The sequence below is a fragment of the Telmatherina bonti genome (genome assembly GCF_933228915.1).
Source record: "Telmatherina bonti genome assembly, chromosome: 10".
Classification (NCBI taxonomy): domain Eukaryota; kingdom Metazoa; phylum Chordata; class Actinopteri; order Atheriniformes; family Telmatherinidae; genus Telmatherina; species Telmatherina bonti.
In genome coordinates this window covers 25,508,447-25,532,590 of record NC_136628.1, presented here as the reverse complement: position 1 = coordinate 25,532,590, position 24,144 = coordinate 25,508,447, and the positions used below count along the sequence as shown (strand labels likewise).

The window sequence follows — 24,144 nt, the reverse complement described above, 5'->3', positions numbered from 1 at the left end:
ATATTAGCAAGGAAAATAGAATATATACTTTTAATTAATTAAGTTAATTTATTAAGTTAATATACTTCAACATAATGTATTAGACTTCTTAAAGTCTGATTAATTTATTGTTGCGGTGTTCCATGGGGAGTCTCTGCCATGTTGTGAGGATTTACAGTCTATGGCTGCAGAATTAAAAAAAGCCAGAGGCTGGAAGGAGCAAAGGCACCGGGCATCTCCACTCTGTAGTTCACGTTAACGCCGACAGGTGGTGTGTGTGTTGCATGCATAAAGACGAAAATACACACTGTACCCTGCTATATTAGCCACCAAGGAGCTTCTTAACAGTTGCTAAATAAACTTAGCTTTAATTTTAAGAAGAGAAAAATGGCAGTCTGTACAGAGAATTGATGAAAGCATCCCCTGTGCAAAGCCAGCAACGCCTGGGTTGTTTGCTTTCTGTCCGTCTTTGAATTAAAACAAGGTAAGTTGTAAAATGGCGGATAGCTAACGTTAACATCCAGGGAGTTTGTCATTGATGCTGCTCTCTTTGAGAATTGACCAGGCACTTGAGAGAAATTTCCTTTGCAAATATTATCATATAAATGCCACCCTGTCCACTTAACTTAAAAAAAAAAAATGCAATAAATAATTCCGCAGTTTGGTTCCAGCTTGGTATGCTAACGGTCCTGTTAGCCAGTTTCTGCTAACGGTACTGTTAGCCAGGCTAGCAACTATTATGATGTTGATGAAATGTCAACTATTTGAACAACTCTGAATCCTAACTCTGAGTCGATATATTATTCAAGAAGATGTTCTAAAGGTAGTTTACGAGTTGGACCGCGACTGTCTTGGACTAAAATATGTTTTTCACGAACATTTGGTCGTTTTAGGAACCTCTGCTTGGCTGTGATGACCAAGACGGCACGTTAAACAGACATGAGAGTTGGCAGGAATCACCAGCCTCCCAAACATCTGTACCTGTGTTGTACTTCGGAAGTATGCAACTGCGCCTGTCTGATCCGACGCCTAATTAACTAGTTTGCTGTCTCAAAGCGACATCGAAGTTATCCAACACGGTTACGTGCCATTAATGCTTTTAGCAACGTTATGTAATGTATCATATGCGAAAGTAGTTACCATCAACGAGCTTTGACTCGGTATCTGTTTCCATTTAAGGCTTCAAGTATCACAAGTAAGTCCCCTGACAGTGCCGTACAAGAGCAAATCTGTCTTTATAAGCCTGGTTTTACTATCAGTTTTGCAGACTCTTACCCGCTTCATTCTTTTACTAAACATAAAACTTAAGTTGTTACATAATTAGTCATGTAAGAGCTTCATATTAACATACAAGCTAAAGGGGGAAAAAAAACATAAACTTTGTCTGAGGTTGTGCCAAATAATTGTAACTGTACAATCAGTTTACTCCCTCGTGTACAGTACTAAACTGATTGGCTCAGTTCTGTTTTACCTGACCTTCTTTATATACATCTATTTCCACCCCATCAGAGTTCTGATGGATTCCATTAACTTGTTACAGAAAAATCCAGTTATTCTTTCTTTTCTTCCAGCAGCAGTCGGTAAATGAGAATATGCAACAAGCAAAATAAGACATAATCAGATTTTATGTGATCAGGTGTGCTGAGTGACCATAATTCCTTAATCTCAAAATTAAGGAATTATGGACACTATTAATATTAATCACATCTGCCCTGTTTTTCCCCATCATTTCAAAATTTCTACTGTAAATAACATGTAATCCAAAACAGAAGATCAACCAGTGTCTTTGCAAATACGTTGCATCTTTGCTTGATATCTGACTTTTGAAATAAGTGTGTACTGATATCAGAAGTGCCTGCGATTCTTTTTCCCCTTACACCCGAGTGGCATTGTAAGATTAACCCCTGCTGTTCTTCAGTACCAGTAGACACAACATCAATATTCTGAAACTAATGCACTTAAGTTATTCTGACCATTATTATCTAAAAACTTTTTTATTTCACAGACTGGATGTTCATTTTATTTACTATGAAATGGACCTTTTATGTCAGTTTTGTCTTGAGAATTATAGATAACTGTTGTTCAGTTATAAATATTAAAGAAAAAAGACAAGGTTAAATTTAAGTGTATGCTGCAAGATCAGCAAAATCTCCCACAACTTGAATGGCAAATATTTATGTGGCTTTGGAAACGTAGACATCAAACTTGTGTGTGTGGGGGGGATCTCTTTGCATTGGAAGCAAACAAAGGAGCATTTGAAAACACTGTGTGAAAAACACTGTGTGAAAAAACTGTGTATGCTAATGTCATACACACTTGGTCTCTCTTCAGTCATGATTATCAGTTGGCCTTGAGTCGCTTCAATCCACATGGTCACACTGTGGTGACTATATTGTTTGTTTGGAAAATGAACTAGACAAATGAATATATGCTGATTGTGGCATTTTAAGATCTTTACACATACTGCTGTCACCATCATTTCCCTTTTCGGGAATTCATTTGTCACATTGACACCCCCCCCCCAAATCAGAATGAGCTGTCTCACTAACAGATGCTGATTCAACTTGTTGGGGGGGGAGGGATGTTAACACTGTCTAAAAATGGCCATGATGAGCGCACGCTGATAAAACAAGGTCAGCATTCTCCTGCTTACCAGACATATCTGTTGGTTTGTACTCCTGGGTACTGTTGGTATTTATTCTTCCTACATAGAGAGTTAAACCAGAAAGTACACCTCAGCTGCATTCATTTAAAATCTGCAATGAGTGCTGGCAATTTCATTACATGTTCAATGTTTTTGCAGTGGATTAAACTATGAGTGGTGTGTAGCATTGCAATCAGAGACTAGTGCTTTATTACTTTGATTCAGCCAGCCAGGACTGACTTGGTAAGCCTGCTGTTCAAATTAAAATCAGAAGAAAAAGCAGAAAGAAATCTGCATTCTGAGCTTTCCACGTTCTTAAAAAATCAATTAACCATCCAACTAAACCTGAATGATGCAAAAGTATATAAAACTAGGTTTTAGAATCTTGAGAAAATTAGCAGTAGTCTGCTTTTTAATCTTTTTTGTTAATCCCAACATCCTGCTGTCTCCACAAAAAGTTTGTCAATAAACCAGGGAGGAATTTAGTATGCAGCAGTAATCCTCAACTTTATTCAGACAAAATAAATCCAATAAGTGGAATCCAGGGAATCCACTGGCTTCAATTACTCCACAAGCCAATTCTCATAGTATGCCCTAGGCACTCAAATGTCTAATATGGGATGCTGTCTAGCTCCAGTACAGTCATATGCAGTCCTGTAACAATTGTATGAGATGTCAGCTTGGCTTCTCGGTCTGTTGGGCAGAAATTTGGATCATGTTCTTATTCAGCTTGATATGTGTTTGCAGTTCAAGTTTGGCCAGTTCTGGCATTAAGATTCAATGTGGTGGAGAGAAACTTTAGTTTACTAGTTTACTTTTGAGATACATGACGATATGGCATGGCCATAAAGCAATGTGAAAAATAAACTTTTCCCATCAGGAAATCAAAAAATGTTACATCTACTAAGAAAATCACTGAATTTGATCGCTTTGATCATTTGAGCCATAATGGTAACATAATTGATAAGTTTACAATGGGACAATTAATTATCTAGAAGCAACCTGCCAACTATAAACACTTATCTGTGCCTCCCTCTGACCGAACGTTAACATGAGTTCCTTTTGAAACAGGCCAGAAAAATCTTAAAATTGTACCAAGCACTTTTGACTCTTAAACTTTGTATGTCGATTGAAGACAGATGCTAGCTGTTTGATAATTATAATTTCTGGATGAAGAAGTGGCAACACTTTCGACTCAGTACAATAAACTAGTCCTCAATAATAAAAACACAATAATGGATTTCACAGATTTATGAAAATAGGGTTAAATGTTTATTTTACATTTGAGTAATCATTTATGTTCTCCATTTATCTAGTTCCCCTGCACGTCTTCCATTAAGTCTCCTACAGTATATGGTTATTATTGTGATTCTTCCATCATTTTTTCTTTGTTGCAGGTGTTGCTTAAGAGGTACTTTCTTGCTTGGGGACCAAAGCAGTTCAGCATTTACTCCAGAAGTTCCAGAAAATGTTGAAGAAATGATAGCAGCGCAAGATTTGCATGCAGAGTTTCAGTTTACTCAGTAAGAAGAGGATGTTTGTGGTTGTGGTACACCTACACTGTCATGTATTCATTCTGACCACTGCTGTTTGTCTCAGTTTTCTTTTTTGGTATTTGTAATGAATTTATTCATTATTCACAGAGAAACAGAATCACAGTTGTCTTCAGATACTGACTTTGAGGATCCCGATGGGAAAAATGCAAAGGCAGGAAAGGGAATGGTATGTTTCTCAAGTTTCTTTCCTAGTGAATGTGCAGAAAGGGTCATGCAAGCTTACAGTACACTACACCCAGCATGCAGTGGGTGGAAGTCAATAAAACATCTTGTTTCCAGTGTATCACAAGATACACTGGAATGTCATTTTATACTAAAGCTCACTGACTGGTAATTCAGTTAATGCTGAATCGGTGTTTGCATCAAATGTCTGTAATGCGATTTTAGTTTCACAGTTGATCTCAAGTAATCAGATAATATTTTATCTGACCATGTCACGAGTGTTGAGAGTTTGTTTTACTAAAATAATGCTTTCATTGTCACATCAAACACCTTTCCTGTCATCAGGGAGCAAAGAGAGGGAAAAAGGCGTTGGGAGACAAGACCAAAGCTGGCGGAGCAGGCCGAGTTTCCGGGCTCGGCTGGGTGAATGGCCACCATCAGGAGAATGGGATGGAGAATATGACCCTATTTGAGGTGGTTAAAACGGGGAAGAGTGCCACGCAGGTAGGTGTACTGCTGCATGTTATTTTTCCTTTTCATCCTCTTGCTTTTTCTCTGGAAATGTTTTTGGTAATGTTGTTTCTCAGCTTTGCTCAGCTTCGTATGGCACCTTATAAACACATAAAAAATCCAACGTGCTTTACAGAGCAAACAAAAACACGAATGGAAACAGTGTTTCCCATCAACCAAAATGCAATTTGTGGTGCTCCACTGGCACTGGTAAGGGAGTAGAGCAGGGATTGGGCAACTCCGGTCCTCGAGAACCACAGTCCTACAAGTGTTGGGAGTTTCCCTGCTGCAACACACCTGACTCAGATCAATGGCTAATTAGCAGAGTTTAATGTCGAACTCTGCACCAGTCTGTTAATCAAGTCTAATGTGTTTCAGGTGTGTTGCAGCAGGGAAACTCTGAACATTTGCAGGACTTTAGTGGCAGATTCTTATGTATTGTTCTTCCAGTCACCCGCTGACAGTTTTAAAGCTACATGAAGCATTTGTAATTATTCAGATCAATCCTAATTCTTTTTAATAAGCTCTTTTAAAGAAGACAACTAAAACATTTTACTAGAACCCTGCTTTATTTCACCCCTCACTCCAAATCTATACACTACAGGCAGACCAGTAATATTAGTTTGCTCATTCAAATATCTCGACTTAGTGTTGGAGGAAAACCTGCCTTTTTAAGGTTCATATTAAAAATTGCTTGCCAAATATTAGAGTACTATTTTTACTTTCATTTTTACCTATTTTAGTGTCAATCTTTAGATTCTGTGACATAAATTGCAAAATACTAAGTACAATACAGCATACTTCATCCCATATCAGCCTTTTGGTAAAATGAAATAAATAGTAAAATGTAACAACAGACATTTGACTGTTCAACTTTATTTTAGACTGATACGTACTGTAGCTGCTCACCTCCTCTGTATGAAGTGCAGAAAAAAAAAATGTAATACTTATCTCAATTGAAGCAGCAAACAGTGCAATACAACTACTGCTACTCCTAATACCACTATGACTACTACTACTACTACTACTACTACTAATAACGTACATAGAGCTTACTGTAGCCTATAGAAACTATAACCACATTTCATTTTAACAATTTTGTGTTACAGGTTGTGTTACCAACATTTATATGCTGACTTATGTTGCAGGATGTTCACTATTGTTAATGTTTGGTTTATATGGCTAACATTATCTTTTCTGAGTTGTAATTATTTTGGGGCAGGTATGTTTCAGCACAGGTTATCATACTAATATTTGGTAAACTCCAGATGTCGTTTACCATCTTCTCTGTGTCAGATATCCGCTTCTTTGGATTTGGTTGGTTAGGCCTCATGCATTGTGTGTGGAGAGGAGAAGGAATGGGCCAATCAGCTGTCAGTGTGTCTGCATGTATCCGTGATGCGTGGGTTGATCCACATTGAGCAGTTGTGAGTCACCTGTAAAGCTAATATAAATGTTTCTGAAAATATTCAGATTTTATGCTTTCATTAGACATCCCTGTGAGTAAAGGATATTTTATGTAGGCTGGTGGGAAATCTTTACGGTATGAATGTTAAGCCATTTGTAATAACTTGCATGAATGCTGGAGTGGGAAAAAATAGACTAATGCACTAATAAAGCTTACTCACATTAAACCGCTGTGCATAAAAATTGTAGGCTAATACTTTGTTTTAAATGCTTTAAATGATTCAGAGATGTCCGCTTCACATAAGCCAGTAAAGCTATAATCAAAAGCATGGCCTACCTTTTAAAATAAGTGGTTGTGAGCCAGATTGGGTACTTAATTTCAATATTAAGACTTGGGACTACTAGCAGGGATGTATGTTTCTTTGTCGATGCGAGAATTATAGGAAGAGCACTGAATGAACGGAATAATTTTTTAATTTCAAAATCGGGGGGGGGGGGGGGGGGGGGGGTCACAAATTTGTCAATGTGTGGGGAAACCCTTTCACAACTGCTAAAAGAGCTGAATCAAGATTCAATAATATTTTGTCAATAATAAAGCAAAATACAAACAGTAAATATCAAAAAAGATCCTATATATAGGTTCTGAAATTTAAAAGAAAACAAAAAGTTAAAAGAATACCTTTTATCACAATACCAGAGAGCCTGAAATGCAATAAATGAACAGTATGCTTCATCAAGTTTATAAGTTTAAAATCTTGTTTTAAACCTGGTACTTTCTGTGTTCTGCACATTAACATGCTGCTGATTCCATAAAAGAGAGACATGAAAACTAAAAGACTAAAAGAATTGCAAGCTCTGGGAGTGAAGATGATGTTGTTGATGGGGAACAATAAGATTATTAATGTAAAATGGAGCTAAACCTTTGTGGGTAATTGGAAGAATTTTTTTCTATCCTGCTCCAAATTTTACAGTGAATGGATGCTGTCTGTGGGCTATTGCTTGAATATGGACGAATTGTTCATATTTGAAGTAATTCTGCATTTACATTTGAGTTGTAACGTTGTTTGTTTTTTGATTTTCTTTTAGTCTGTAGTGGATGACTGGATTGAGGCCTATAAACAAGACCGGGACATTGCTCTTTTGGACTTAATCAACTTCTTCATTCAGTGCTCTGGCTGTAGAGGTAGGTGTCTGACATAATGTGTGTGTGCTTGAAAGCAAATCACTTTACTGAATTTAGCTGATATTGTGTGATTCTTGATTAGGTGCTGTGAGCGAAGAGATGTTCAGACATATGCAAAACTCTGAAATCATCCGGAAGATGACAGAGGAGTTTGATGAGGTAATACAGACTATTATTCTTTGTTTTTATATTACTTTATATAACTTGCTTGTCATAAGATGTTGTAAAAGAAGATTGTCCATATTCATTTGAATAGATAAACATATGTACCAGCACTCCTGACCTGAACATGTTTGTCTGATGTCATCAAACAGGACAGCGGTGACTATCCATTAACACTCTCAGGACCACAGTGGAAGAAATTCAGGATAAACTTCTGTGACTTCATTGCAGTCCTTGTACGACAGTGTCAGTACAGCATCATTTATGATGAGTATATGATGGACACTGTCATCTCACTACTCACCGGCCTGTCTGACTCGCAGGTCAGGGCTTTCAGACATACAAGCACACTAGCAGGTCAGTGTAACTGCATTGCTTTGCAGTTCCTCTCCAAGCATCTGCATGTTTGCACTGTTATGTTGACATTTTCTTGCCTTTACTAGCCATGAAGTTGATGACGGCCTTGGTAAATGTTGCTCTGAACCTAAGCATCAACATGGACAACACACAGAGACAGTATGAGGCAGAAAGGAACAAAGTCGTTGCAAAAAGAGCAAATGACAGGTTGGAACTTCTGTTACAAAAACGGAAAGAGGTGAGCTAAAAAGTCAAACACTACTTCACTGATAGTTAAAGATGTAGAAATAACTGAATTTTAAATTAACTGATTACAGTTTGGTTTTCCACAGATGAGTGTGATAGTCTGATATTAAAATGCAAAGTGGAAGCAAATCAAGTCTCCTTAAATCACTGTGTGATCCAGAGATTAGACAAGATCATAATAAATCTGTTTGATTTGTTTTTGTTTTAACAGTACACTGTTCAGCCTCTAATTAGGAGTCCCATTTCCAAAGAAAGTCTGTAATTATTCCTTTAGAATACACTTACACATCGTTCATTACTGTTACTTCTGTGACAACATAACATAAAGCAAATGGATAATAGATATGCTGTCTATGCTATTTGTTCCCTGCTGTGACAGTGGGCAACTCAACAACAGCATAGCTGGTGTGCATAAATAGACACTGCATTTTTTAATTGCTGAAATACAACTGAAACACGAGCAAGCAGTTTACAGGTAATAAAGTAAAAATGACTCAGCTGACATGCTGTAGCCTCGGCCGGTTTTAAACCGTCTACCTGGTCTGAAAAGGCTTCCTGGAAAGTGGATGCTGTATTGTCACTAATGAAAGTCATCAAGACATTCAGCTGCAGAGGCAGCTGTTAGCTTTTGTGTCTTTCCCTCAGGGAGCGAGGTACTTTTTGGTAGTTAAACATACGTGTTACCTTGCAGCAATATGTGAGAAACTACAAGTGCATGGTAACACAATTGTCTGTCTAAGCATGCATGTGTTGCATAAGTAAAGATTCTTGCAATATAAAAAGGACACAATTTATTTTTGTCATGTCATTCTCTTCTTTCTCCTCTGAGCCTTGGTGCTTTCTTTGTATTTGTCTGAGAATTTGCCAGCTTATTCTGAGGATCATAGAAATAAAAGTATATAAAATAGTTTTTTTTCTTATACAAAATGCCCTTTTTGCTCTTCTTTTGTTGTCTAAAGAAAACCGTAAAAAAATAAATACCTAAATAAATACCTAAAACAATCCAACAATCCAATTGCATCCAACAATTCCTGGCTTTGTCTATTTGATATTACAAATCACTGGTTGTTATGAAAAAATTCTCTCCCTCTGACAGCTCAGCTTAGCGTCTAAGATGACAGAAGGCATTCTCTTATCCAATATATGGATATCTGAGCAGCATTGCGTCTTTAGTCATGTTAAATAAGTCATGTTAAATCTGTCTCTTTTTAAATTCAGGTTAAAGATGGCAAATCTTTGGCAACTGTCCTATTAATATTTTGTGAAAATTCACATTTTAGTTTGTCTGGTAAATTTTGCACAAACTATCCTGTGCTGTTAACTTCCTCAAGGGTTTTCTCTGTGTTCAAATCTGCATAGCAAAATTCATTTAGAAACAAACTGTAGAAATTTGCATTTTTACAAAGGAAACCAGTAGAAGGGGAAATATTTACGCCATTAAAGAGCTTTTTCTGCAAAACCTAAGGGGGTTTTGTTGTTCTCATTTGTTTTCATGCATCTGGAAAAAAAATCCAAAATTAAAAACATTCTGTTTATTTTTCAGCTTCAAGAAAATCAAGATGAAATTGAAAACATGATGAATGCAATTTTCAAGGGAGTGTTTGTTCACAGATACCGGTACGTAAATTCCTTGACTGACTTCTTGTTTGTAAGAATCCAGAACTCGCTTCGAGTTTCACTCCAGTCTTCAAAGTATAAGCAGTCTTTTACTATTCATAAATTGCATTTTGGCACCCTCTAGTGTGAAATTGCCAACATTGATGGCTGCATGTTGTTTTAAATAATATGTAAATACATTTGAGCACTTTGCTTTTACTGGAGAGCATAGTACGAGCCAATAACTAAACTATGTTTATCGTTGCCTTTACCAGTGATGCAATTGCTGAGATCCGAGCAATTTGTATTGAGGAGATTGGTGTGTGGATGAAGCTGTACAGCGATGCCTTCCTTAATGACAGTTATTTGAAGTATGTTGGCTGGACAATGCATGACAAGGTGAGTGAACATAAAAGATAGATGTTGTGGAAAATACATTTTCTTCACAATTTATGTAGCAGTGCTGGAGATGAAATTTCATATTGAAACTGATAGGAGAAAGGATGGTTTGGATGGTTTTTTGTTGTTGTTGTTTTTGTTTTGTTTTTTCAGTTTTGAACAGTTTCTTGCCATTAATTTTTAAATCATTTCAAGCTTTCTACATTTTGTCTTGTTTCAGACTCATTTTCCCATCAGTTTACTCATAGAAAAAAAGGAAAAATCAGCTTTCGAGTTTCTGTTAACTTATTAGTAATTTTTTTTTTTTTTTTTTTTTTATTGCTATTCTTACAGCTGAATTTAGGGGCCCATCTTATCTCCTCAGAGTCCTTATAGCTTGATTGGTGTCCTACTGAACCAATTACTAAAATGAATAAGAAAGGTGCATAACTGTCATAAAGATTAACAGCTGATGTTGGGCATTTAACTGAAAATGAAGCTGCGTACTTGCAGGAATGTCTTTCACTATTCGAGTAGCTGTTTAGACAAATTACTGTACAGTTAAACCACATATCATTCAGTTTTTGTTGGGAGAGTACCTCTGCTGGAGTAGGACCTGAAAAAGTCCCTACAAACTTTGGTTGTCCTCCATTCTTGATCTGTGAACATAAAGGAGAAGGGTTGCTTCCTCTAAGTGTCTTGCTATATACAGTTCCTTATTAGTGTTGTTCAGCATTAGCCAGATAAACTGCCTTATGTTGAAACCAGATTTTTTGTGTTGTGGTTCATACAAATACATCACAACAGAAGGTTTTTGTGCTGGTAATGCACTGTCTGGCCTGGAAATGTGGTGAGGGAGATAGTCTATTATGCAGGAATTTCACTATGGTGTTGAACCTAATGTTTTCTTTGTAACATAATGAGCCAAGTAGATGAGGCTCCTCATTAATAATATGACTATCCCATCTAACTGTCTGTATCAACCGCAGCAGGCTGGAGTGCAGGTGAATGCAGGTCAATATAAATGACAAACTACCCAGCACACATGCTTACTTGTGAATAGCAAGTTAGCGGACATGCTCTAACATTATCTCACCCACTTATGACACAGAGTATTTTCTGGGGACCTGGTGAAAAATGTCCTGGGTAAATTCTGCAGAAATTTTCATCCTCACATGTCACCAGTCCAGTATATCTTGAAATCATTTCAGGAATCTTGATTTGCATATAGAAGTAGCATAAAAGCTATGCTTTTATGAAACAAATGAAGAGTCAGAGCATTTGTCCAGCACTGTACATTTTCATATATTGTTGCTACAGTGTCAACAGACACATGATAAAGGTTTTGAGTTTTTATATTTAAACTGTGTAAATGTTTAATTAATTTCTGCTCTCATCCCAGCAAGGAGAGGTTCGGCTGAAGTGCCTGACGGCTCTGCAGGGCTTGTACTACAGTAGAGACCTCAGCTCGAGACTAGAGCTCTTCACAAGTCGCTTCAAGGTGAAGCATATTAAAAAACACAAAAATAGAAAATAACTTGATGTTAACTTAATTATTCCAGAAACCAATGTTGATGGAGGATAAATTAAGAATTTATCTGAAGCACTGCATTTTATTTTCTACCAGGATCGCATTGTGTCCATGACTCTGGACAAGGAATATGATGTAGCAGTGCAAGCTATTAAACTTCTGACTCTTGTCTTGCAGTGAGTAACTTTAATTCCTCTTAAGTAGAACACCATGAATATAAACCTGTATTATTATTAGAGTTCTAAACAAAAAAACCCTCTTGATGTAATAGCTTTTAATGACAAGTTTCCACTTTTTGGTTTATGTGAAACGCAATTCTCACAAGAGGATTTGGATATGTAATGTTCAATAATACTGTATTAGTTTGCTCCCTTCCTAAATCTCTCCCTGATTCCCAAAACAAGACTAATTCTATTTTATTTTTCCAAAATAATTGGGCAAAAATATTTTCAGAAAGTAATTTATTAAAGTCGCATTTTAATTGTAAATATCTGCATTTTGACTAACAGGAGTAGTGACGAGGTTCTAACAGCAGAGGACTGTGAGAGCGTATATCATCTGGTTTACTCGGCACACCGTCCCATTGCTGTTTCAGCAGGAGAATTTCTGTTTAAGAAGTGAGTATTTTATTATTGAAGTAAAATCTTCAGTGAATAAACTGAAGATAAAACTTCTGGACTGGTGTTTGGCCAGTTGCGTAGTATCACTTCAGTACTGTTTCTTTCCAACAGGATATCAAGAACTTATTACATCTGCTGCCTTTGTTGCATATTTTAACAGCCTTTCTGTTGTTCTAATTAAAGGCTTTTCAGTAATCGAGGTCCAGAAGAGGAGGGCTTACCCAGGAGGGGCAGACGGAGCCTAAATGGCAGCCTCATAAAGACTACTGTCTTCTTCTTCTTGGAGAGTGAGGTGACAATGATTGTACTGCTACTACTACTACTAAAGGCATTTAGGGACACTTTTCTCCAATGCGACTGACATGTGAGAGTGAAAACAACATAAGCAAGAAATCAAACAGTAGGGGACATCAAAGATAAGTGCCAGTCAGACTGCTGTGAGGACACAAATGCTGCAATGTAGAGTGAGAGGCAATGCAGCGTTTTATTTATTTATTTATTCCCTTTCCTCCTTACATTAATCTCTTTGCTAAATTACGAGAAGCAATTAATCCCACAATATCATCTTGAGTGGAGTTTATTCAGTGCTGAATTGTGGCTAAAAGCTGGATCTAGGTCATTCTGACGAGTAGAAGAGTTAAATTAAGTGCAGGAATGCTCCTTGAAGAGCTGAGTCTTTCGCATGCTCTTAAAAGTAGATAAGTACGCTGCAGACTGCGGGTTTGGCAGGCCCTTCTACCACCGTAGGACAACAGTAGAAAAGAGTCTAGCTACTGATTTAGGCCCACGTTGTGGTGGGACTGCTTGGCATCTTTCACAGGTAGAGCCTAGCTGTTAAGAGGGCTTGTAGCTTTGGATGAAGGAGTGACGGTAGATAGGAGGAGTTCTCATCTTAATAAAAATTTACTCATAAATTAATTAAAAATAGAAATAACTTATTGTTAAGTTTATGAGAAAACATCTGATTTATTTTCCAGATAAAATGTTTTTCTTATTTTAGCTTTAAGAAACCGACTTTGTGTGTCTAGATTTGTAGTTTTCTTTAATTGCTCTCACATTTGGTTGTTTACAGCTACATGAACATGGAGCTTACTTGGTGGATAGCCTGTGGGAGTGCGCATCAGAGCTGTTGAAGGACTGGGAGACCATGATCAGCTTGTTGCTGGATGAACCCATGCCAGGAGAGGAAGGTAAGGAACCAGTGTTCAAGCAGAAGGAAGGTCTGCATAACTTTGTTTCACTTTGGTCATCATATTGTCACTTAAATGATCAATTAACATGTATTTTCATAAAAATAACTTCTCTTTTAATAGCTCTGAATGACCAGCAGGAGACTGCTCTGGTTGAGATCATGCTCTGTGCCATTCGGCAGGCTTGTGAATGTCACCCACCTGTAGGGAGAGGCACTGGGAAGAGGGTGAGTATCAGCTGTCATGCTTGACATGGTGAGGAGTTACCTCGTTATTTAATGTTTTATTGTGTTATTGATGGTGGGATTTTGTGGATGGATTAGGTCCTGACTGCAAAGGAAAAGAAAACCCAGCTGGATGATCGGACACGGATCACAGAGATGTTTGCAGTTGCACTGCCTCTGTTATTAGCAAAGGTGACTGTGTGTTCAGTACTTCAGTCTTGTCTGAGTTGACTAGTTTTAACAAGTGTGAATTCTCCATACCAACACACTTTCTCTTTGTTTTCTGTCTTCTCATAGTACTGCGTGGATATTGATAAGGTGACCAATCTGTTACAAATACCAAAGTACTTTGATCTTGATATCTATACTACTGGCCGATTAGAAAAGGTTTGCCAGCTTTTAAGATTTTTTGATGCACCTGTACATTTTAGGTGTCTGTTACATTCAGTGCCAATGAGAAAAAGGTCTGCTTTCACATTTAGCATTTGGATGCCTTGTTGCGACAAATCTGGGAGGTTGTGGATAAACACACAGACACTGAAGTCTTGGAGGCCTGCTCTACCACTTACCACAATCTTTGCAATGAGGAGTTCACTATCTTCAACCGCGTAGATATCGCTCGATCGCAACTTCTCGATGAACTGGTAGACAAGTTTAACAGACTCCTGGAGGACTTGCTGCAAGAGGTAGGTGCTTAGAGGACCTTCCTTTTTTTATTATTGTTTTAGAGCACAGTCAAGGCTGAACTCCAGTTTCTCACAGGTTTTTCTCGTTTGTCAGGGTGAAGAACCAGATGAGGATGATTCCTACCAAATTTTGTCAACACTTAAGAAGATCAGCGCTTTCCACAAGTAATGCATCTCACAAGTTTACAGTTAAAATTTCCAGCTGTAACCTGTTAAAAAAAAAAAATTAATAATCACCAGTTTAAAGGCCTTTACACACTGGGATCAATGTGAATAAAAGACACAAAATTGAGATGAAATATGCAAAGTAAAATTGTGCATAAATGATGTAAATTCTAAAACAAACTTGCAAGGTGGTTTCCACATAAAGCCACGACAGTAGTGTGCTGATGCTGCAGAAAGAGCATACTGGCTACATCCTATTCTGGAAAAGAGATGAGAACTTGGGGAGTTTCATTGTTTAATCCAGGAGCTTAAACTGGGCCACAGCGGCTCAAGGGTCGACTTTCGGATGTCCGTGGGACAGTTTGAGGATCAACTTTAGCAGCTAACTCCTTGCTTTAAGAAGCAGACTCAATAAAATAATATTACCATACGACCTATTCAGGCGAAATATTTGCAGTAGGTGTATAAATGACTTTACTCAAACATTTAAATGGTAGGTTTTGCCTTACTTGTATGGTGTATGATATCAGGAGTACCATTTGCATGAATGCAGTTGACATATTATTTTTTATTTGCATTCATGATGTTCTCTGCTTCCAGTGCACACGATCTCTCAAAGTGGAATCTCTTCACCAGCAACTACAGGCTACTCAGCTCAGGCCTACAAAACGGTGACATGCCTGAACAGGTATTACAGCCCCAACGGTGAAGTTCTCACCTCAGGTTATCAGCAACTTATCAGTGTTTTCAAATGCTGAAACATATTTAAGTGGTCTTTTACTGTTCAGTTTCTATCCTTTGGATGAGCCGAGTTATTTCTGAAAAGAAGCAGAATAATAGAAATAATTTTCAGACTGTTCAAATACCAGCATACAAAATAAGTTAATTAATTTTTCAGTCTGGCACCAACTTTCAAAGTAAATATAAACATGCTAGTCCCACCATAATGATGCCAAATATGATATAACACCAGACGAACTCCCACAGGTCATGCTGTTTGGAGAAGAATTACTCCTGTATGCACTGTTTAGTGGGACAAACTGGCCCAAGCGGTCTGTGCATGCTCCACTTTTTCCACCATAGTCTTTGTCTTGGAAGTAACTTGAGAAGTAAATATGGGGAAAAAAAGAAAATAAACAAAAGGCCTGTAACAACTGAGAACAACCAAAACAAATGGAGGGCATATTACAAATTGAAAGGTGTGTTACTAGTGAGCCGTTAGCTAAAATGTTTGATAGTTGCTTTGGTCTTTGATATAATAGATCAGCCTGAAAAAGGCCGATATTAGTAAACAAACTCATACTTGTTTACTGAGGATCTAGCCAAATAGACTCTTTTTTTTTTTTTGCTTGCAAAGGAAGATTTCTAATAGAATGAAATGATCTGTAGAGATCTAAGTATTTGCATGATATGATTCTTAAATTTCTTAGATGAAAGTGTAAGACGTTTCAGCGCTTCATTTAATACTTTTAATGCAACATAATTTTATTATGTTAATTTACTGATGCAAACTGAGGATTTATGTGGAGTGTGGGGCAAATGTAAACAACCTGAGACCACAATCAACCTTTTACCTTTCTGACGATAAAGTAATGTGTTGTATATTTAGCATGCAAATTTGATGTATGCTTTTAGTGGAACAATGTGCTAAGATTGCACTAGATAAAGTCTCTAAAGCACTTTTTGTAGAAAATTGAAAACATCTGTAGTTTCAGTGCTGCAAAAACTACATATATTTGCAGCAACAATAGATAAGACTTTTGTGTCTGTATGTACATTTTCACATTGCAACTCGTTTGTCTTTCTTAGGTTTTAAGTATCAGCTGTTTCTTCCCATCCTTTCATTATCCCTTTTTCTAACTGGTAAATCAAGCTGAACTCAATTTAACCACACATGGACACTGACGGTGTCTAACTGTTAATAGCTTTGCTGTAACCAGTTAGTACAGTCCATGTGTACTATGAAACTTGATTTTTATTGTGTCTGTTTTAAAACACTGAGTGTGTAATCATTGTTGATTCTGTATTTTCTTCATTCTGTTCCCCTCAGATTGTGATTCATGCAATGCAATGCACGCATTACATCATCCTATGGCATCTTGCTAAAGTCTCAGATGGCACTTCAGTAAAGGTATTAGTTATTGGTATATTTAAGTAAATAATTTTTGCAGTTGTCTTTGGAAAAGTGATTAAGAAATTAAACAAAAACTATAAAAAAATACAAAAAACCTCTTGATATACATTTTAAAGCTTTAATTTTAAGGAGTCATTAGCTGTAATTTTTATTTTCGTACTTAATTTTTTGTTTGCAATGTCAGTAAATGACTACGAAGTCCTACTGTGTTTACTACACTTTTAAAACAGTGTCTTAAAATACCACAGACACTTTACTTGTCATATTTACTGACTGTTTCAAAAAAAACAAATATTTCATAAGTGAAACCGCTTCAGGTTTTAATAATGAACTATTTGCTCTGGTTTAGCTGGTTGAACATATTATACTGCCTCTGTTATTGATGTATTTTGACTGCTCAGCTCCTCTTGATAAGCTGCGGTTTTGGTCAATTTATTAATTCCAATTTATCTGTTGATGATCGAAATGTGTTTTTTTTTTTAAACATTCCTCAACGTTCTTTTGTTGCCCATGTCCTAAAGTGAGTGTATATTTGCAAAAATCCACCAAGTTTCAATTTAAATATTCAATATAATATATTTTTTATAGTGTATTTAATTGAATATAGGTTAAAAAGGGATTTGCAAATCAATGGATTCTGTTTTTATTGACCTTTTACTCAACATCTCAACTCCATTGTAATTAGGGTTATAATTGATATCTTGTTTATTTGAAAGTATTAAGCTACTTTATTTTGCTACACAGTGACAGTAAGCCTTTTCTTTTTCTTCTTTCAGGGTGATATGGCAACCCTGAGAAAGCAGATGAGAGCTTTCTGCTTAATATGTCAACGTTACATGAATGGAATCAACACAACAGTCAAAGAGCAGGTGGGATGATGATAAATCACAACTTTCTTCTTTTCACACCGTTTTTCTTCATAAATGGCCTTTTTCCACTACAACTGAAAATTTGATTGATCGGTATTGTTAAGCGAAATGTTGTTTATTCCAGGCTTTCACCATACTGTGTGATTTGCTACTGATCTTCAGCCACCAGATTATGTCATCTGGCCGGGAACAGCTGGAATGTCTGGTCTATACGCCAGACTCCTCTCTGCAGGCAGAGCTGCTCAACTTCATCCTGGATCAAGTTTTCATTGATCAGGATGATGACAACAGCACAGGTGGCAATCCATTACCCAGAATTGTTCCTTTTTTTGTTCTTTAAATAGCTTTTTTCAAAACTTCTTTCATTTATTTGGTGTTATTTTATTCTTTCCAGATGGGCAACAGGACGATGAAGCCAGTAAAATCGAGGCCCTGCACAAGCGAAGAAACCTCCTTGCTGCCTTTTGCAAATTAATCATTTACAATGTGGTTGAAATAAACACCGGAGCAGATATATTTAAACAGTATATGAGAGTAGGTGTAAATCATTTAGTAACACAGGGTTTCTTCATTTCTCTTATTCTCTGTTTTTTATTTTACATTTTTTCTTCTTCTCTTTCCGCAGTATTACAATGATTATGGAGATATTATCAAGGAAACAATGAGCAAAACAAGACAAATTGACAAAATACAATGTGCAAAGACGCTCATATTGAGCCTACAGAAGGTAAAGTTTGTTGAACAGATGAAAACTCAGCAGTGTCTCTTTTTCACTGTGTGGTACGATTTGACTCATTTTCACTGGGTTTGGGTTTCATGTATTTGCATGTACAGGGATTTATTTTTTGTAAAAAAAAAAATAAAAAAAAATGGCAGGTTCATGTGTTTTCACGTCATCATTTTATTATAAGTTTGGATGAGAATACTTTTGACTGGAGCTTCATCAACAGATATTTTTGTCTGTAACAGTCATTATCCCTGTGAAACTGTTGGGTTTGTTGTCTTTTTTTCTGAAGTTATTCAATGAGATGTTGTCTGAACTCGGCTTGATTTTCGACCGCTCATCATCAGCCTTCTGTGGCATAAAAGAGCTGGCTCGGCGCTTCTCGCTGACGTTTGGTTTGGACCAGCTGAAGACGAGAGAGGCTATTGCCATGCTACATAAGTGAGTGATTGTCAAGGCAAAGAGTTATATTTTTGTTGGGAATTCAGCTTGTGTGATGCCATGAGTATCTGTTAATAATAAATAATAATTACAGTTTTATGTTTGTATTTGTTTTAGGGATGGAATTGAATTTGCATTTAAAGAGCCTAGTCCTCAAGGGGAAGGCGGCCCCCCACTTAATCTGGCATTCTTGGATATCCTGAGTGAGTTCTCAAGCAAACTAATTCGACAGGACAAGAGGACGGTGTAAGTTCAAGACACAATTTGCAAAGTTGACTTCAACTTCTTCATGACCTCTGAATAAGGCTCTAACACTGAGTCATTCTGACTTCTACAGTCACATGTACTTGGAGCGATTCATGACATTTCAGATGGCTCTCCAGAGAGAGGACTGCTGGCTTCCCCTCATCTCATACAGAAATTCCCTGCAGGCTGGAGGGGATGATGACACCATGTCTGTCATCAGTGGGATCAGCAGTCGAGGGTCCACTGTCAGGAGTAAAAAGTCCAAGCCAGTTGCTGTGAACAAAAGAAAATTACCTGAAGGTGAGCAGCTTCATTCTAGAGGTTTTATTTTGTTATTTGATTATTTTTTATGAAGCTTAAGGCCCTCACACAGGCTAGCAGCTATGTGTCAGACACAAGGGGGACATAACATTTTCACTAAAAGCACACCATACCTTCAGTTCATAACTTAAATGGGGCTAAAACAATATTTCAGGCTTATCTCTGCATTTTATTTGAGCTGAAGTGCCAAACCAAGTCCACTGAAGTGTGAAATGTCTTGCCTCACTGTTGCATTGGGCTGTGTGTTGTAGCAGGCAAGCATACAGTGCAATAAAATGAGAAAGTATGCTTCATGTGCATTCCCTCTGAATCTGTTAGATCTACACAATTTATTGGGCTGTGTGAAAATATTTCTGCGATCTAAATACAGCAACCTGAGCCAAAAAATGGCATGGTATGTTCAAGTTCCATCATGTTTCAGTGTATTTATTGTCATCATTCCCCTAAATATAATAACAAATCAAGAAGCACAAACATGATTTTGATATTATATTTATTTAATACATTTCAAAGAGTCAATCAATCAAACTTTATTTGCAGAACACTTTCACATACCTCAGAGTGTAAATGAAAGAGTGTAAATGATGTTTTTTATTTGAAGAGGAGAACAGTTGCAGCAGCAGTGATGCAGCTTGGGTGAACCGGGAGCAGAGTGTTCTGACACCACTGATGATGCATTCACCTCAAATCACCTCCACTGTACTGAGGGACCCAAAGAGGATGAGGCCGGAGGACAGCTATGCAGCTGCGTTCACCATGCCAGCAGAGCAGCACCCTCATCAGCCTCTGCCTCCCCAGCAGTCGCCACACCATCAACACCAAGCTTCCATCGACTACAAGTACGGAAAGCTTTCTGCATTTACTTGTGAACGCCTGCTGATGTTGCTGTTTGGAATAGCCTGTGCTATTGTTGTGAAACTATGTGCACTAAGTTATTTTTGCTACCCTCTGTTTCTCAGTACCCAGGTTACTTGGATGTTAACACAGAGGCAACAGGCGGAAGCCCGTCAGCAGCAAGAGCGGGTTAGCATGCACTACGCTAAGATGAGGAGCCACATGCAGCAAGCAATGTAAAGCAGCACTTCTCTTTGCAGGACATTCAGAACATTTATTGGTTTGTTAACAGCTAACAAATGTCTTTCGGTACTCGGCAGTCGGCGAGGGTCTGGATTAATGGAGGATGACGAGGAGCCGATAGTGGAGGACGTGATGATGTCATCAGAGGACATCAATGAGGGCATGGATTTTGACACGATGGATATTGATTTGGTAATGTTGATGTCATCAATACTTATCTTCATTTTAATACAACAGTTGATTTGTTGTGTTTTGTATTCCCGACTCGCTTTGTAAATGATTTGTTGTAAATCATCATTTTTTTGTAATATGTTTTTGTCATTTTGTGGTGCAGTTTTCTAACCAAGCTGTTACTTTTTAGCCAGCATCTAAGAACCGCAGAGAAAGGACTGAACTAAAACCCGACTACTTTGATCCTTCTTCTATCATGGATGATTCGGTAAGGACATTTAACTTGTTAGTTTATCTTGTTTGCTTCATTACATAAATAATTGTATTTACCAAATATTATCTACACCTGTATCTGTCTACACCAAAGAATACAGAAAAAACCTAAATGAGTTTATTGGATCCCTGTTGAATGAAGGTTCACTTTTGTGGGGAAAAGAAACTTAAAAAGAATATAAAATTATTTTTGAAAAAAGACTTTTTACTGTGAAGTGATCCATTCTGTCTTTAGCTCTTCAAGCCTTACATCATATAAATCATAGGAAATGATCATCTTTACAGTGTTTTCCTTTTAAAATTAACCATCAGTGCCTTCTTTTCTTTTTCTAACTTTAAGTGTAATAATTAACATAAGTTATTTTTATACGTTAAAATATCAAGTTACTCAAATATTCAGCATCAAACTAATCTGGATTTAAAATGTGGCCATTGAATATGACTGGTCTTTTAACTGGACAGTTAACAGATAGAAACATGAAAATATCTTATTAAATTACTCAAGTACTTTTATTTTCAGCAGCTTAGTGCAAATTCCTCTCAGATCTGGATGGATTGGTCTGTATGCTGACTGTTGAATCACATGCCGTAGTTCTAAATGTTGTTTTCTTTCCAAAATACGCTAAACCGCTTCTACAAAACCTAAATTGTTTTATGTGCAAACAGTACATCGTCATATATTTGTGAATTAATGTAATCTTTTTTTATGTCTGTAGGTCCTCAATGTTTCAATGTTCTAACATTATTTGGATAGAAGGACAATTGGTCATCAAAATCCCTGGAAGATTAAATGACCGTTCTCTGTGAAAATCAGGATGCAGTGAAATGAACTACTTCAAATAACTTGTGAGACACCAACATTTGCCTCTTCAACACTTATGTTAATATTGAGCTTGAAATTTATTTTTATTTTAACACACTGGACTTAAGTCAGACAGCAGAAGTGACTTTACTTTTTGGTTATTTGCTCTAAATGCAACTTGGTTTTCAGCTTTGACAGGGCTGGACCTGTTGGAGTTGATGCTTGAAGCTGTTTGGGTTAAATATACAATAGTGTCATTGTGAAGGGGCTAAAATATAGATTATTGTCTACCTTTAAATCTTTTCATTCAGTGGATTAAAAATTCTCTGATGTAAATACATAGTGGCTAATATACAAGAGGGTAAAAATGATTTCATTAATATCTTCAGATAGAATTTAAAAAGCCTTAGAAGAAAATGCTACTTTTATGATCCATCTATTCAGTTGTTGTTTAAGACTATAATGATATTGCACTTTGTAACAGAGGTGGTAAATCAATTCAATTGTAATTTTAGAGCCATACTTTAAGAAATAATTATGAACTGTAATCAATGCCTCTCTGATGCAATTTAAACTGAAACTGAAAAAGGTTTAATAAAAGCAGCGGTTATTACACAGCTACTACATCAAGTTGTAAAAGGGGCCAGTGATGTTATGTTCACTTGCTGTACTTGTAAACAGTAGATTTTGGCATGGCATGTAGCCATATATTGAAATATATACACAGTAAAGTATAATGTGAAATGGCGTGTCATACTGTTTAAAATGCCTTGCCACAAATGGTATACAAATTTCTGAGATTTCTTCGTGATGGTATTTTTTAGAAATGTGTTCTGCTTTTATACCTTATAGATAAGTTTGATTTATAGATATTTTGTAATGACAATCAAATGTAAATGAATTGTTTCTAATCATGTTATTTCACATAGATACTGAAATAATCCTTTTTAGTGGAAATGGAACGGTGTTACTGTAGATGCGCCCAGCGGTTTCTGTTTTCTTTTTTTCTGTCGCTGACAGATGGGTGCAAAGCAAAATGAATTGCTTACATGTAGTTGTATAATGAAACGATGGCAACATCAAAAATATTTTTAATATAGGAAACATCCACAATGCAATTCATGAAATCTTGACCCAACTTTAAACATGTTATCTCTTCTATATCTTGATTATGTTTTACAATATATAATAACCAATATCTAATATGTCACCATTGCGTTTTTGTATGGAAAGGATATGAGAAATGGTTAAGTAAGCTCTTTTTTTTTGTGTCTGCAGTTGTTCTGATGTTTGTGGTTTACCACTGTTGCATATATGAAATATAGAATTATGCTAAATTACAAATTTGACAATTTTTTAAGTCAACTATGACAGTATCAATACTGTATATTATATTATTACAGAAATGTAATATATTGTGAATTGGTGCTTATTTTTTATTTGCAGTTTCTTTATGTGTGAAAAAAAATGAGTGGTTTATAAAATAAAAAAGAAACGTTACTTTTTCACATTCACCCACTAATTTGGAAGTATGCATCCACTGTTGCACTTCTCAGTGGATTGTTGTGATGATTCTTTTTCTGTGTGTTGGCCTGGTTGGCAGAATCTGACTTTATGAAAGATGGTATATTCATATTGTAGCTTAAAAACAAGTCCATAATTTCTTCAGAATGCCAACATAAACCAGAGAAGCTGATCATGTCGTACTGATGTTAGACAAATGAGACTAGTACTTCCTAGAAATACCTGTAAATTCACACAAATTTTGTCATTATGAATCTTTTCTTTTTTGCATTGAACTGCTGAAATGTGCATACATCTGTATCTTATATATATATATATATATATATATATGTATATATATATATGTATATGTGTGTGTGTGTGTGTGTGTATATATATATATATATACATATGTATGTAATATATAATATTTAAATATTTGCATATATTAAATTTGTGTTTTTATTCTATTTACAAAGTGCCCATTGCATCCTTTAATATTTGTATTTATGTGTGGAGATGTAACAGAATCAAAATAAACTCTCTAAAACTCTGTGATGGTTTCATAACATGGCTGTAAATCCACAATCAGTAATGTAGTACACAATCTAAAGTTTAAAAAATGTAAAACATCCTCTTTTCAGTTTAGTTTTAAAAGGCTTTTTGTTATTGGCATTTATCCTTGTTTACAGTGGAGTGTCCATCATTTAAATGAAATGGGAAAAAATACTTATTACTGGAGGGAAATTGCAATGTTGCAGCAATTTGGTCTGTGGCTTTTAATGTAGAGAATAAAAAGACAGGATGATCAGGCCTTGTTCCAAGGGATGGTGGATGTTGGCAGGAATAATTGGTGTTTTTGTGTCTTGATCTTGCCAAATAGATCAATACACTAAAGTTTAACAAATGTAAAACGCACATTATGTCCTAGATTGGTTTGTATGAATAACACAAAGGCACATTTCTGGAAGTCAGTACTGTAATTTT

General features: G+C 36.4%; 1 protein-coding gene across 2 annotated transcripts; it reads left to right on the top strand.

Moving 5' to 3' along the window:
- Positions 1-278: 278 nt before the first annotated feature.
- LOC306761515 (cohesin subunit SA-2-like) lies at positions 279-23,471 on the top strand. Of its 2 annotated transcripts, XM_079247715.1 has the most exons (35): positions 279-463; positions 4,021-4,146; positions 4,267-4,345; positions 4,687-4,845; positions 7,345-7,441; positions 7,524-7,600; positions 7,756-7,839; positions 7,927-7,960; positions 8,047-8,198; positions 9,750-9,823; positions 10,078-10,201; positions 11,583-11,681; positions 11,808-11,887; positions 12,221-12,328; positions 12,515-12,623; positions 13,404-13,521; positions 13,645-13,748; positions 13,845-13,937; positions 14,043-14,132; positions 14,228-14,431; positions 14,526-14,596; positions 15,197-15,284; positions 16,647-16,727; positions 17,507-17,599; positions 17,724-17,895; positions 17,994-18,133; positions 18,225-18,326; positions 18,616-18,764; positions 18,882-19,010; positions 19,102-19,310; positions 19,933-20,170; positions 20,291-20,401; positions 20,486-20,600; positions 20,770-20,847; positions 21,569-23,471. In XM_079247715.1, the coding sequence occupies exons 2-35, from the start codon at positions 4,103-4,105 to the stop codon at positions 21,590-21,592; spliced, it is 3,729 nt and encodes a 1,242-aa protein (XP_079103841.1). In that variant the 5' UTR covers positions 279-463; positions 4,021-4,102; the 3' UTR covers positions 21,593-23,471. The 2 variants fall into 2 exon arrangements, with proteins under 2 accessions (XP_079103841.1, XP_079103840.1); XM_079247714.1 differs by having other exon boundaries at positions 7,756-7,960.
- Positions 23,472-24,144: the final 673 nt, after the last annotated feature.

Coding starts and splice junctions, on each gene's coding strand:
- LOC306761515 (XM_079247714.1), top strand. CDS start 4,103: ATGATAGCAGCGCAAGATTTGCATGCAGAGTTTCAGTTTACTCA. Junction 14,432..14,525: donor TGGAGGACTTGCTGCAAGAG/GTAGGTGCTTAG, acceptor CTCGTTTGTCAG/GGTGAAGAACCAGATGAGGA. Junction 20,601..20,769: donor ACACGATGGATATTGATTTG/GTAATGTTGATG, acceptor GTTACTTTTTAG/CCAGCATCTAAGAACCGCAG.